The 16,268-nt window shown below is 39.6% G+C and overlaps 1 protein-coding gene across 1 annotated transcript in view; it reads left to right on the top strand.

Moving 5' to 3' along the window:
• Positions 1-16,268, top strand: part of ARMC2 (armadillo repeat containing 2) — a 103,529-nt gene that overhangs the window by 67,226 nt on the left and 20,035 nt on the right. Inside the window, exons 11-12 of the mRNA XM_032408115.1 lie at positions 2,692-2,837; positions 6,988-7,087. Of these exons, the coding sequence (XP_032264006.1) occupies positions 2,692-2,837; positions 6,988-7,087 (246 nt within the window). The remainder of the gene's footprint in view (positions 1-2,691; positions 2,838-6,987; positions 7,088-16,268) is intronic.

Here is a 16,268-nt window from a genome sequence, read left to right as displayed (position 1 = left end):
GCTGCCTTTGCCTGGTGACCTCCTCCTGATCCTCAGCCCTCAGGGCTTTAGGCTTGGGTTTACCACCAGGCCTCTGCTAATCCCCTGCGCTTTCTTGCCAGAGGCTTCTTAAAGGAGAAATCCTCCTTTTCTGCTCCCTTGGCCCTTCATCTCCTTGTCCTCCTTTTTTCTTCTCTTTTTTATTTTATTTTATTTTATTTTTAAGATTTTATTTATTTATTTGAGGGAGAGAACAGAAGCAGGGGAATGCGCAGAGGGAGAGGGAGAAGCAGACTCCCCGCTGAGCAGGGAGTCCAATGTGGGGCTTGATATCAGGACCCTGGGATCATGTCCTGAGCTGAAGGCAGACGCTTAACCGACTGAGCCACCCAGGCGCCCCTGTTTTAATTTTTTCTAATGAGATGAGGAAAATGGTCAAGAGAGAGGAAAAAACTGAGGTTGAAACAAGAAAATAAAAGCTCCTAAGAACACCACCATCCCTTTTGCTGACAGTGTCCCTTGCCAGAGGTTGGATGAGGGGAGCAAGAGGACGGCTATAGATCGTGGTAGGAAGAGGACGGGTTTCTGTGTGTGATGGTTAGAACGGGTATTCCACAGCCTCTGGCTGCCTGACTTCAGGTCAGGATTCACACAGGCATCTGGGCTCTGGACTCCAAGTGGGAACGCTTGTGAGTCATTCCTTGGATTGATGTAATCCAGCAGCGCTTGAGTGCCTGGGCTGTCTCTAGAGAAGGAGAACAGGTAGAACCAGGGTCAGATGATGAGAATTTTCCATTTTATCGTGGTGATGGCCTGGAGAGCCTAAAATGATGTATTAGCCTTCACAGAAGACCATTCCTTAGCTTAGGAGACTATGTTGTAGATCCACGGTGAAGGGGAATGCTCAAGTAGTTTTTTCTTCCTCCAATGTTTTGGATGCTGAAGCTTTCAGGGAATAATTTACTGAGTTGCTGTATAATTGAATTGACTTCAGAAGACTTGAACACATTTACTTGAAGCATTATTTTTATTTTCTCTGCTTTAAAGATCGTCAGTTATATTTTTGTTGCTGTTGTGACAAAGGAAAACTAATCAAAGATACATATCTTAATAATTGTTGTTAAAGTTTATTAACTATGGCTATAATGAAGCTTTATATTTATATAACGCTTTACAGCACACAGAGACATTGTTACATGTTTCCATTTGATACACACAACCACCCCAGGAGGTGAGCAGGGATGGTAAATGCTTTACACAGATGAGAAAGTCGGGAAGTCAAGCAATGAGTGGGTGCCTCAGTCACGTAACTAGAAAGAGATTTGGGACTTGAATCTTCATCATTTGACTCAAAGCCCAGTGATCCCTCTTCTGCATTTTGGGTGTGGAGCTCCACAACAAATGTGGAGATGGCAACCATGATGTTTGAGCTCCTGTTAGAGGACAGGTGGCAATGCTCTTCACAATTCTTGTCTCATTGAATCCTCCCAACTCCAAGGAGCTATCACCATCCCCACTTTACTGATGAGAAAAATGGTCCCTGGGAGGTTCATTTGCTAACCAAAGCTAGTGAGTGGTGGGGCTGGAGTTTGACCAGGTGTCCAGCTCCTGAGCTGACTCTTCTTCACCAAGAGTCTGCCTTGTCCTGTTCCATGAGGAAAGATCACACTGCATATTGAAAGTATTAGAGAACTGCAGCATTAGCTGTACTAAACTTGACGTTTAGTAAATTAGATTTATGGAACTGTTCTCTTCTCCACTTTTTTTTTTTTTTTTACAAATTTGTTTACTTATTTTAGAGAGAGAGAGAGAACAAGGGGATGGGCAGAGGGAAAGAATCTCTAGCAGACTCCCTACTGAGCTGAGCATGGAGCCCCACGTGGGGCTCGATCTCATGACTCTGAGGTCATGACCTGAGCCAAAACCAAGATGCAGCTGCTTAACCAACTGAGCCTCCCAAGCGCCCCTTTTTCTTCTCCACTTTTAGACAAAGATAGCTTTCCTGAACATTTTTTACGAAATAAGACAAATTTGGGGGCACCTGGGTGGCTCAGTTGGTTAAGCGTCTGCCTCTGGCTCAGGTCATGATCCTGGGGTCCTGGGATCGAGCCCCACATTGGGCTCCCTGCTCAGTGGGGAGTCTGCTTCTGCTTCTCCCTCTCCCACTGCCCCTCCTCCCTGCTTGTTCTCTCTCTCTCAAATAAATAAATAATATCTTTAAAAAAAAAATAAGACAAATTTTCAAGAAATCAATACTTGGCTCTCAGAAAAGAATGAAACTAATGGTCTTAAATATCCTTTGGCTAGAGCATTATTTGATGCTACACTTAAAACTATGGAAGGAGAGGTTTCTAATCTGTGAAACTGATGTGGCATGTCACAGTGTGAAGTGAAAGTCTTATGAGGGACAGCTAACAAACCCAGATGATGACTTATTTAACCCTAGGGTTTTGGTATACTAATTGCTTATTAACATGAATTTCTCATTCTTCACCTTTGAACCAAAGTAAGCTTTCTTTGTATTCATCTCTTTTTTTCATTTCATGCTATTTGTCCTTAAGCCCATGTTGTCTAGTAGAAGACGCCTAACAGGAGCTTGGTTTTGCTACTGATTGAATGAAGATCGTAGGACGAATTGTGTGGTACTGATTGGTGTTGCTGTATTTTCCAATTAAAAAAAAAAAAAATGGCGCAAACCCTCTTTTATCCTAGGTGACTGCTACACTGAGAAACTTGGTTGATTCACCACTAGCAAGAAGTAAGTTGCTGAGCATCAGTGCCCTTCCCCAGCTCTGCACGGCGATGGGACAGTACGAGGCCGACAAGGATGTGTGCACCAATATTGCCAGAATATTCAGGTAGGTGGACGAGGAAAACAAAGTAAACTTACACAAATGCTAAGGCTTAAATTTTGGGTTATCTTTAATATTTGTGTGTGTGGCTGGCAAGGAATCCTATTTTTGCTTCTTACTTCCCCTAGCAGCAAAAGTAAATCTAGTGGTCCAAGTTCACAATAAATGATGTACAACTAATGACCCCATTTCCTGTGTATTCCTAACGTGATTCTAAACTCATCCATTGTAAGTCACCTTAGTTCTTTGGTGAGTTGTGAGTTATCCTAGGGTTTTTACAGAATAAACAAAAATTCCTCTTAGCTTATTGGAGATAAAGAACTGTATCACCAAACATGATAAATTTTCTGGTACATTTGGAAACAGTACTTAAGGGTTATAACTCAAAAAGGGGAGCGTTGCTTTGAAAGTCTGATCTGAACTGATTTGTAGTAGAAGGTTATTTTATTTCAGTTGTGTGACTGAACTTTGGCTCACGTATTCACTCGTCATGTTTACACTTCACCCCAGAAGTGATGACTATCTGAATCCAGGTCTCTTCAAAGCAAGATGTTAAATTTCAGAACTGTCTTTAAATTATGCATTTATATTTCTTCTCTCACTGCTCTTTGCCAGTGTTTATACATTATTATCCTAGGCCTTTCTTAAACTTCACTGTAGTTGTTTAACAAAATAGAACGTTTTCTGAAGATGTTACTATTATTAATAGTAATTGACCCCAGGATGAGGATGTGAGTCCAGATTTGATTTTTCAGCACTGCACTTTCTGATCTGGGTACTTAATTCTGGGTACTTTTCAGTCCCATTTTGAAGCATTATAAAAATCATACGTTTTGTTTTTGTATCTGGTAGCATGTAGGGATCCAATTTAATTTTTTTTTCCATGTGGATAGTCAGTTGTCCCAGCACCTTTTATTAAATATGTCTTTTTTTTTTCCCCACTGATTCTAAGTGCCTAGTTAGTCAAAGACAAGATCCTATATACTTGTAGGTCTATTTCTGGGCATTCTGGTCCATCCTCAGATCAGCACCACACTGTTTTTACTGTTAGAGGTTGAAGTCTTGCTATAAGATAAGATGAATCCCTCACCCCTTTTCTCCTTTAAGATTCAAATTCTTCCCTCTTTCTCAAGAATTGGAGAATCAGCTAAGGTTTGTGGTAGGAACATTAGGGTTTTTCATGGAATAACACTGAGTTTGTAGAGCAATTGGGATGCAAGTGGGGAGAATTGACATCTTTATGATACTGAGTCTTCCACCAATAAACATTTATGACATTTTCTTTTATATCTTCCCATAAAATTTTATAATTTTCTCCAAAGAGATTTTGCATATCTTTTGTTAGATTTATTCCTTCATGGCTTTTGCTGCAACTATGAATGCAATCTTTAAACATATTTTTTAAGGAGATTAAGAGGTACAAACTTCTATTTATAAAATAAGTAAGTCACAGGGAAGAAAAGTACAGCATAGGAAATATAGTCGTAATAACTTTGTATGGTGGCAGATGCTGGTGAACATCATATGATGTATAGAATTGTCGAATCGCTATGTCATACACCTGAAACTAATACAGTGGCACATGCCAACTATCAAATATGTGCATAAAATATTTCCTAATAGGTTGTTGCTGGTTTATATAAATAGCATTGATGTTTGCTTATTAATCTTTATCCAGGAACCTTGATGAAATTTAGGTCTAAGAGTTAGTCTATAGATTCTCTTGGATTTTCTATGCAATTTGTCTGCAAAGAAGAATAATTTGGCTTTTTTTCCTCCCAATTATTACAACTCTTCCCTGCTGTCCCCACCGCTTCCTTACCACATCGCTCAGGATGTCCCATACAAAGTTGTAAGAGTGTTGGACCTGCTGCCTTTCTCCTGACTTTAAAGAAAATATTTTTGTGGTTTTATAATTAAAAAAAATATTTATTAAAGAGGGCACATATTGAATGCAGCACTGGGTGTTATACGCAAACAATGAATCATGGAACACTACATCAAAAACTAATGAAGTAATGTATGGTGATTAACATAACATAATAAAATAAAATTAAAAAAAAAAGAATATTTATTGTAGGTTTTCGTATATGCCCTTCAGAAGGTTAAGGAAGGATCCTCGCACACTAACAGATGTTAAATTTTCTTGAATGCTTGCCCTGAATCTATTTTGATTATGTGGATTTTCTTTTTTTAATTCATTAATATAGTAGATCACAGATTAATAGATTCTCTCATGTTAAGCCGCTATGTATTGCTAGGTTTAATTAACTAATAATTTGTTTAGGATTTTTCATCTGTGAGTTAGATTAACCTGTACTTTTCCTTTCTCACATTGTCCTTGTCTGGTTTTAGTGTCAAGTTTATACCAGCCTCATAAAATGAGTTGGGAAATATTCCCATTTTTTCTCTTTTCTAGAAGAATTTGTGAAAATTAAACTTATCTGTTTCTTGAAAAATTCATAGAACTTCCTTGAAAAGCTATTTTATCCTAGTTTGTGTGTCTGCACACATTCATGTGTGGATATCACTGACTACTGCTTCACTTTCTTTAATGGTCATATATCCAGTCATATTTCCTATTTGTACTTGGGTTAGTTTCAGAAAGTTATATTTTTATAGGAATCTGCCCATTTTATCTAAGTTTTCAAACAATATAAAGTCATTCCAAATTTTCTCTAATTATCCTTTTAATCTCTGTTGCATTTCGAATCATGTCCCCTTTTATTCTTTTACTAATAATGTTATTTAACAAATACTTAGATAGCGACTACTATGTGCCTGGCAATGTTCTGAGCACTTTCCAAATATGAATTAATTTATTCCTTATAACAACTTTAAAGGTGGGTACTACCATTATTGTCTTCATTTTATATATAAGAAACTGAGTCATGGAGAAGCTCAGTATGTTTCTCAGTGTCATACAGTTGGAATTCAAACCAGGGGGTCTGGCTCTGGAATCCATACATTTAACCACTATGTCACACTGCCTCTGCATTGTTGATACTGATTTTCACTCCTTATTTTGATTGCTTATGATGTTTCTCCTTTTTTCTCAATCAGTTTCGCCAAAGGTTTGCCAACTTTATTAGTTTTTGCAAAGAACCAGCAGATTTACTGATCCACTCCACTGTATGTTTGTTTTCTATTATATTCCTTTATTCTTATATGTATTAACCCTTTTCTTCTACTATCTTTGGATATATCATATTTTTCTTCTGTTTTAGTTAGAAATTCAATTCCTTTTTAAAAATCCTTCTGAAGACTATAAATTTTCCTTTAAATAGTGCTTCAGCTGTATCCCACAAATTTTGATTTGTGGTATTTTTAGTTATTCAGGTCTCAGTGTTTTATTTTTAAACTTTTATGTTTCTTTGACCCATAAGTTATGTTTTTAAGTTTTCAAAAGTATGTTTTCTAAGATACGTATTGTTACATTGATTTCCTAACTTAATTGTTCTTTGACCAGAGAACGTGAGCTGGAAGACACCAGTTCTCTGAACATTTACTGAGACTTGTTAATGGCCTGGTACATGGTCACGTTTTCACAATATTGATGATGTTTTACCTATTAATCTATCACTTAATGAGAGATTTATGAACATCTCCCAATTTGATATAGGTTGGTCAGTACTGCCTTGTGGGTTTTGGTTGGTTGCTTGTTTGCATGCCTTCAAAATTTTGAAGCTCTTCTCAAGGCTTTTAGCTTTCAGGTCTATTTTGCCTGATATTAGTATATCACTACCATCCTAGTATATTCAAGCAGTTTAACATTTGTTTCTCGTGGGGTCCCAGGGGATTCAGTGGTTGGTTTGGGATCCCCTACACTGGGTATCCAAACAGAATTTGTGTAAATTTCTTAGCTTGTGTTTTCTGAACCACATGGATAGTGTAAATTCATACCATATACATGCGTTAGAGGCTTCAAAGGATCTCCTCCCTGCACCCCCCGCCCCCACCATGCCCCCAGAGTCCAGTGCAGACAGCAAGCCTCCTTGTGGTTTCTCTGGACTGGTGTGTGGAGTATTTGTAGACTCCTTTTCAGGCACTGGGCAATGCTTTGAAAGTCTGTATTTAGAGTAACCCTATGTGTATTGGAACTTTCTGAGAGAAAAAAAAAAGTGTATTTTTATTTTCCCATTTGGCATTTCTGCAGCAAACTTACTTCTTACCATGACTGCTGTGTAGCCTTGGCCAACTATTCCAGATGTTACGCCTTGTTTTTGAAACTGATAAACAAATACCAGAAGAAACAGGTCAGTTCTTCATGCATTTAATTCTTCACTATGTCTTTGCATTGGTGTATTTGTGTAAGCTCATGTTGAGTAGTCTTATGTTTTGAATGTACCAGTTTCTATGAGAAGCTTCCATTTGATGTGTTAATGGGTGGCCCCAGGAGATAGTTACGGGTAGGAGGTGAGGAGGGAGTAGTTTTGTTTTGTTTTGTTTTGTTTTGTTTTGTTTTGTTTTGTTTTGAGGGAGTAGTTTGAGGCAGAAATGGATGCAATAGGATGGTTGATGTGGTAGGATTCCTGGTTTAGGGAAGAGGGTGGGTGCACAGTGTTGTTCCTCCCAGTGATTTATAGACCCTTACATGAGAATCCACTTGGGGTGGAATGGGGGTTATTTCCAGGCCCCACGCCAGGCCTGCTGAGTCAGATGGGTGGGGAGGAGCCTGGCCATCTGCACTTCAGTGAGGACCACGGGGACCTCTGATGCAAAGTAAAGTTTGGGATCCCCTACACTGGGTATACTCTAAAGATTCTTCTAGCCCTGAAATTCTCTAATTCTTTGACACTTTAGTATTTAGATGAAATTCTTCTAAAATAAGGTAAGTGTTAGAAAGAAAATAATTTTGTTTTAATGGATCCAGTAAAAGTATATATAGTTGTTTAAAAAAAGGAAGAAGTCACAAATGACTCCACCTTAATAAAATCATAATAGTACAAACATTAAGTTTTATTATAAGTTTTTGACTATTCATTAAATGCAGTTTATTTTTATTCAGCTTTATAAATGATTAAGGTGACATCCACTCTTTAGTGAGATGTTTTATACATGAACACAATATATATTCATTTCAAATATGGTAAAATCTCAGAATCACTAAGTTTAAAACCAAATAATTTATGTATATACTAAGAACATTTTAATATAAAGCTTTGTGTTTGTTTGTATTGGCCATCTCAAAACCACCTCAAAGTATAATCTGTTTGCCACAAATAGCAATGAACTTATTTTTACCCAGCCAAGTACTTCTGCCGAGAATGACGAAGTTTGTCAGATTTGATGCTATTATTAGCTAATTTATTAAAAGGTTACTAGTCTCTTTTTGGTTATACAGATGACAGAGAAGTTTCTATGCTCATATTATACCATTACTACATTTTGAAGATGATACAACCTTGCTTAAAGTTAAGTTTTTATTTAGCTTTTAAGTAGTGATTTACAAATATGCACTTGAGTTTCTGATTCCGAATATTTGGGTTACAAATGCCTTTCCCTATATATTTTGTATTTTCTCTAAACTATACACTTTGAAAGATTTCAAGGTACAAGAATTGCTATGTCAGGGGAAGAATGGGTTTGATTAATCTACCTGAAAGTATTCTCAATCTGCTATTAATTGAAGTGTCCATTAAGCACTTATTAATATCTAGATCTTGGTACAATATATTATCTGAACTGTAATCTTTGGACAAGTGAATTAATCCAATGAAAAGCTTAGGTACTCCTATTCCTGGTTGTCTTTTTTAAGGAAAAAAATAAAATGGTAAAAAGATACTTTACTATAGATTAAAAGAATTCTTTTAGATCTTATACTTAAAAAGTTTAGTTATGGATTTTCTTTTGAAATCTTATTTTATGGACTTTCATTGTAATTTTATTTTGTCATCATTATTCTTTTTTGTTTTGGTGTTCGGATCATGGATGATTTAGATAACTGTAACTGGAGAAGACACCTTCGCTTGCACTAGAATTTTCAAATGTGGGTGAAAGAAAACATTTCTGCTTAACAGTTTGATTTCAAGTTATGTCATAACCTGTAATTTTTTAAAAAGAAGAAAACCCATCAGTCCAGTACTGACAGAAAAATAGTCCTATTGTTCTGTAGCATTACTAGTAAATAGCTGTTTGTTTTTCTGATTATAGCTCGGATGATGGCCACATTTAGTAAACAGACAAATATCCTGGTATCTTGCCACTATGAGACACTTGAGATGTCAACATAGTTAAGAGTATGCTTCTTCTGGTTCAAGGGACTGTCTTAAAGTTTAATTGGCATAAAATTTTACCACACCTCTTAGTGAACTACTTTTCACTTTGGACCAATAGTTATCTGTAAAGCAAAATTGGTGTTCCAAAGCCATATTTTTCTCTGTTGATCTATATGATAATTTTGCTTTCCTATTAAAATTATTTTGGTTCAAAGAAGAATGAAGAGCTCCTTGCAAACTATGTACAGTACATGTTGTTTCCAGAACCATCAAAGAAATGTATAACTTATTAAATTATTTTTATCATTGTGGTAAAAATCATATTCAGATATATTACATATTTCCTTGCCTTCTTAAAGATACTAAAAATAATTTAACCTCTTCTTGATGCCAAAGATCAATATTACAAGTATTAATTACTACTCTAAGGCTATTTGTCCCATCCTGGGAGCACGAGTCTGTTGATGAGATTCTTTAAATGTCTGTGTCTTCTTTTTGTAGATTTCTCTCTCTTCCTTCTCTATTGATTGTTAACTCTGCCTTTGGTAATTTTCACTTACCTTTTGTGATTATTTGCTTGCAATTAGGAGGGGAAACTCATAATAAAACTTGTTAAAAGTATCACCTAAAAAAGTCTTAAATAAAATTGAATGTGAATAGGCCCTTAGTGAGCAGACCTGAGGGGGCTCTTTGATGAAATATCCCTTGTCACTTCTCATCTTCAAGGGCCAATTAATATGACAAGATGTAGCTCTTGTGTCCTCTCCTCTGTGAAGCCTTACAAGACCTTCAATTCCTCCCACATCCGTGCATCATTTTAAAGATTTAAACATAGCCAGTACACCCAGCTAGTACACCCAGAGCTAAGGACCCAAGCAGAATGTTCCCTAATCTTAACCACTTCACTATAATTAAGAAAAATTATCCAAACCTTAGAAATAAGATATTGGGCTGGGAGGCTACATGTCCTGACAAAGTCATGCTGGGGAACTGTTTAATAGGCAGGGCTTAATTCTCCATGAGAATGTATCTGTGTTTAAACTTGCTATTTACTATTTGATTAGAACCCAAGCACTATAAAGTTACACATTAATTTGTAGATTTTTCTCTGGTAGACAAGATAACCTCAAAAGCTATGGTTTTATGACCCTGTAGGCTATTAGCCAGGTGTGTATCTAACCTAGTAATCTAACATTCTTTTTAATGCTTGTAAACACCCAATTCTTTGATTATTCTTGGAGCCAACTTAACCATTGTATTGGCTCCCTCATTAATGAGATAAGTAATTTTTCTAATGTGTTAATTTTATATCTGTATGAGAGTCATGTCGTTAACTCTTCAGAAATTATACTTTGACTTTATGCTGTGTTTTACTTATCCTAAAGAATGAAATGTTACAGTTTTGAACCATCTCTGATTTTTTTCTAGTAAGAAAAATGGATACGTAATTTATATTTTCCTCAAGACCAAAATATTTTAGAAGAGCAGGGAAATTGTTCAGGCTACAAGGAAGTAGTTATGTGTCCCAACTACTTCCTAAAATCATTAACCAAAAGCTCCATACTCTATAGGTCTTTGTAAATATTTCTTTGGTGAGTCTCCAAATGATTATTTTTTTGTATAGCTGCCTCACCCACTACTGGGAATTCCTGAAGGACACAGGCCTTGTGTTTTGATAAACCTGAGATGATGCTTGGCGTAGTAGATGCATGATAAAGTGCTGAAAGAATGAATTTTGAGTATTTGAAATGCTTTGGAATCTGTAAAGCATAATAAAATATTTCTTCTAGTATTCTAGTACTTCTTCCTTAAATATTTACTTTCTTTTTCCTACTTTGGAGGAGGAAATAATAATAATTTTTTCCCACATTTTTCACATTGGTGAACTGCCATACACAAGAGTAAAACAGAAATAATGGATTTTAAATTACTTCAGACCAGCGTAGCATCTTAGGTTCATGTTCCCAAATGGCCAGGTGAATATGATTTGTATTTCCTTGCTTTTAGAAATAAAAGTAAATCCAGAAATCCCACACCATGCATGTTCTGCTGGGAGTGTATTAATCTGCAGTGGCTAAAAACTGCTACAGCTGAGATTTATTTGAATGTTGAGGCTTTGAACTAATCTTTGGAAAATCCAGCAGCCCTCCAGCAACTTATAGAATTATTACTTTCTATAATTATTTTTGTTTATAAAAATCCAAGACTAAGTTGGGTTGTAGACATATACTTTGGAAGATTGGTAGTCTCTTAATATACATAGCTATCACTAAGCAATTAAACAAGCAGAGTCTATATACCTTATCTTTGTTCTGAGAGGTCAGTATTAACTTTGTCTTAAAAGTCTGAGGGCTACACTGGTAATCAGCAGAGATTTTATTTTTCTGAGATTCATTTTTAAATCAAATCGTGTTCATGGCTAAGCATATTTTCAAAGAATAAAGAAACAAAAATCTCAAAGGAAAAAAAAAGGCAAAGGAAGGAAAAGGAAAAACCCCTACACACACCTCTTTAAGTGATTTTATCATGCTGGTGAGGAGCTTCGCAGGAAACCGTGCCTGCCGCTTCCATGGTCCTCCAACGGGGAAATTCTGTTTTGACCCAGGTGGCACAAGGGCTGACGGCTGCTGGGAGAAGTAGAATATTTCGTTCCCTATCTGCTGTTTTTCCCACTGAAGAAAAAAAAAAAAAAAAAGGAAATTGTATGAGAAAATGCCAAAAGGGGAAAAAAAGTGAGAGAGAGTTCCCATTTTTTTTTTTTTACATTATTCATATTCATCTCTTGTCAAGGTAAAGTCTGACTTCTGCATATAAGAATGGGTCTTTTTAAAATGCACTTAATCTGTGTCTATCAGGTCAATGATAATGAAGGGTTGGGGGCATTTTCACTTTTATTTTCTACACCTCTGTGTTGTGAGAATTTGTTACCGGGAACATGGTTTTTTTTATTTTTTAAAGTGATATTATAAAAACAGCCAGTAGGTCTTAAGATGGAGAGATTCTAATTCTTTCTTGATTTAAGTCAGTGGTAGCTCCTAAACTTGGCTGGTCATCAGAATCTTCTGGGGAGCTTTAGAAATACAGGTTCTCGGGCCCCACCTTCGGAGATTCTGATTCTGGTCTGGAATGGGGCCCAAGAACCTATTTTTAGAGGCTCCTCAAGTGATTGAAATGCATGGCAGCTCTGGGAACCCTGTGGTATAAATTGTTAAGGTTGTTCCTTAAAACAATTCTCTCCAATATTGACAGCAGAGGGTTTCTACAGAATCTCAAGAGTTTTTTTTTTTTTTTAAGATTTTATTTACTTATTTGACAGAGAGAGAGACAGCTAGAGAGGGAACACAAGCAGGGGGAGTGGGAGAGGGAGAAGCAGGCTTCCCGCGGAGCAGGGAGCCCGATGCGGGGCTCGATCCCAGGACCCTGGGATCATGACCTGAGCCAAAGGCAGATGCTTAACTTCTGAGCCACCCAGGCGCCCCTCCCAAGAGATTTTATTTTATTTTATTTTATTTTATTTTTTTAAAAGATTTTATTTATTTATTTGAGAGAGAGAGAATGAGAGAGAGAGCATGAGAGGAGGGAGGGTCAGAGGGAGAAGCAGACTCCCTGCCGAGCAGGGAGCCCGATGCGGGACTCGATCCAGGGACTCCAGGATCATGACCTGAGCCGAAGGCAGTCGCTTAACCAACTGAGCCACCCAGGCGCCCTCAAGAGATTTTAAAGTATGAATCGCATCAGCCACACAGGGTCAATCTTCCTCTGCAGGGCCTGTGGCTGACAGTGAATCTCCCTTCCGAAGTAGGAGCCAAACGAGCAAGACAAACCAGGGGCTGGTGTAGGAGTCCCCAGCAAGCGGGGATGACCGTGCCTTTTGCTTTTTGCACCAAGAGCTGAAGGCTTTCTTAGCTAGAGAAGATGAGATGGTTTATTAGACTCTTCCATGAATTTTTTTCCACCAGACATGTGTCAAAACAACTAGTCCTGGATAAAAGAAAACAAACCAAAAAGGAGTCGTCGGACCACACCCAGTGATAACACTGATCATGCTTTATGAAACAGCTGTCACACTGGTGAGGTTTCAGACGCTGGTCAGAATGAACCACTTAGGAGAGGCGAGTTCAGGCTTTCTCCCGCAGGACCCTCAGAAAAAAGTGGCCTCAACCTCAGGTAACTAGAAAAACCATGAGTTGTTGATTCGCAGTTAGTGAAGTCACCCCCAAATTTTATTGTTAAAGTCATCACCATATGTTCCTGCCGATGTCCTGCTTTGAGAGAGTTCGGTGTAGACCCATACCTAAACTTTGTAAGCTTGCAACAGATCCATTGGAGGAAGCTCAGCGCGCATACAGACGAGGGCCCGGTGGGCCCTGCCCCTCTTTGCACACAGCCCTCCGGTGAGGTGGGCCTGTCTGTGGCTGATGGCTGTGGTACCAGCCAGGGTTTCTGGTTTATCAACAGTCTCAGAGAAAAGGAATCCACTCCTCCCAGCTCTTACAAAGGACTTCCTCAGGGAGAGCAAGGGAAACTTCTCTGGCTCATGTCTGAGGAGATTAATTGGTCCAAGATCCATGGTACAACTAATAACTCCAGTTCCCCCCCACACACAAACGGAGACTGAAACACAACGTATCCAGTCAGCTTGATGCAGTTTGAAAGCTAAACTTTAGCATTAGGTAGAACATCTATTACAAATGCTAATCAAAAATCAATTAAATGACACATCTCATTTAAGAAGTGTGCACATATTGATGCTTTATGGTGTAAACTACATTTGGTACAAAACCAAATGTACAAACAGATGGGCCTGGTAACGCAGGAATGAGCAGGGTCAATATCATCCTTGCAAATCAGGGCCGGCCTTAGGGGGTGCCTCTGACGTCAGCATTGCTGCATTTAGCATCTCTGCAAAATATGTTTGGGTTTGTTTTCTGGAAGAACATGAAGGGATTTTCCCCCATTTCTTCTGTAAATATCTATTGGGCAGGAGATCCGGTAAAAGGCCTCAAATAAGCTTTGTAAGACGGGCAATACTTTACAGAGGTCATGGTCCAAAAGGAATAACCTTTATCTACATTCCCATCACTTGCACCCATTGAGCAACTAACTACCCGTCTAACCCTCTCCATTTTTAAATACGGTCGGTTTCTTGTTTTTTTTCAAACAGAACTTCCAGAGGCAGGACCGTCATCAGAGCATTCGCAAACACGGTCTGGGACTCGCCTGACGTGTCCTTGCTTGTGCTGCTTTCAAAGTCCTGCCTCTCTCATTCCATGTAGACTTCTTTTTGGGTAAGGGATCATGTTCAGCCTTGTACGCCCAGTGAGCACCGTCGGTCTGGAATGCTTGGACATCGTCGTGTTGATAGTGGGACCTGGAATGTCTGCAGAGTGTGCTGAAAGCACAAGCATCTGCCGTCTTTCTAGCTGTTCGTCTGTAACGTGGCCACAGCGGGGAACAGTCCAGGGGCGCCATGACCTCTCCCTCCCCTCCATCTTGTGTGGGGCCGGTGAGGATTAGCTAGGAAGGCACCTCCACCCCTTCCCCTGGAGCCTTTATATGGCAGCTTGGCTCCCAGCTCGCCCTCTGCCTCCTGCCTGGCAGGAGCGCGCCCTGCGGCTCTCTGCCCAGCCCTGCTGCAGGCACATTCCCAGGGGCTACTGCTAGCATTTGGCTGAGCTCGCTCCTTTTTTCAGCCTTGGCCTTGGTCTGCACCCCTGGCCGGGCGGGCAGCACAATAAGCCCTCGGCTTGTTCATTCTTTCCAGTTCCTGCTGCTTTGCCCTCGTGGAACTGGCTCTTCCCCCGCTCAGCACGGAATCCGAACGCCTGATTTATGTCTGCGGACTTAAAAAAGAACAGAGCACAGTGAAATGCTAGCCTTGCCTGCTACTTCGGAGTGAGAGCCACATCCAGAAGCATGTAGTTGGTGCTCAATAAATGGCTGCGGATGGAATGGATAGATGAGGCATCAAGTGTAGTCTCTACTGGTTTTTAAGTGATCTTCTGCTTAGATTCTGGGTTTGGAGTCTCCAACATCTCAGATTTTTCCATCTTGTAGGGTTCAGCACTTCTGCAAACTATTGACCCACTTTCAGGACCCTAGGGTTAACTAGCATTTTCGCAGTAGTGCAGTCCGCCTTCCACATGGGTAAAATTGATCTGTTCTTCGAGCCACCTATAAGTTCGATTAATGTTGAAGTTTCGTTTGAGGGTGGGAAGTTGGGTAAATGTTGCAAATTGCAAATCCTGATTCAGCTCTCAGATCCGCATTGCATGTGAAGTTTCTAACCCAATTTTAAACGGGGCATCTTAAAAATCTTTCTAAAATGTTTTCCTATACTTAGTAGAAGTAGTTCTCTCCTAAGTAAGTGGAGTCTGCTGAACATGGTTTATCCTTTCTGTGGTAGTTTGATATGGTTCCTTCCCTATGGTCTACATGATGCCCACCAGTTATTTTAAGGCTCGGTAGGAAGGGTGTGGGCCTCGAGGAGGAATATGTTCGCTTTGGCTGACTGACTGTGGGCCGGAGTAATAATGTGAGGTCATGCCGAACTGGTCACATGGGGCCCGATGGTGCACCGGACGCTCCCTTTGACATTTAATAGGCAGTGGATGTTTTTGATCAAGGGGACGACATAAGAGCTGTGCTTCAGGAAGTGGTGTTAATGTTGATCACCGAGGGAGGATCCCACAAGGGTCTGTGGCAGGAGTCTACAGACAGGCCCCCCAGAGCAGGCATGGGAAGGAGAGGTCGGGGGAGATTTTGAGATGGCAGAGCAAAGGGAACTCGGCGAGTGGTTGATGAGGGGAGCGAGAATCAAAGATACCTGTGCGGCCAAGTCCGGGGGATTGGACAGGTGAGGGTTATAGGGAAGGAGGAGATGGGATGAAGGAGTTTGGGAATTGGTCTGTAAGCACAGATGGCCCCAGTCCTGCCCCTTCTCACCAGGGTCGGACTTTGGGCACCGTGAGCCCCGTGAAACCTGAGTCTGCACATCTCTGAGAACGAAAGCCTCTTTCGCTGACTTGAGGCCAATCTCTCTCACATGGAAAGTAACATCCACACACCGCTGCCGCTGGGGTTTGCCGGCTGATCAGTTGAGTCCTGCTCCTTGCTTTGTTCCAGTTAAAGCAATTTCATTTATAGCAGTGCGGCGCCCATTGAGACTGAGGACCATGCTTGCTCAGGAGGGCATGACGTATTTGAAACTAAAGAGAAT

The sequence above is a fragment of the Phoca vitulina genome, unplaced genomic scaffold (assembly GCF_004348235.1).
Source record: "Phoca vitulina isolate PV1807 unplaced genomic scaffold, GSC_HSeal_1.0 scaffold9, whole genome shotgun sequence".
NCBI lineage: Eukaryota > Metazoa > Chordata > Mammalia > Carnivora > Phocidae > Phoca > Phoca vitulina.
The sequence above is the reverse complement of the archived record's forward strand: the minus strand, read 5'-3'. Positions and strand labels throughout refer to the sequence as shown.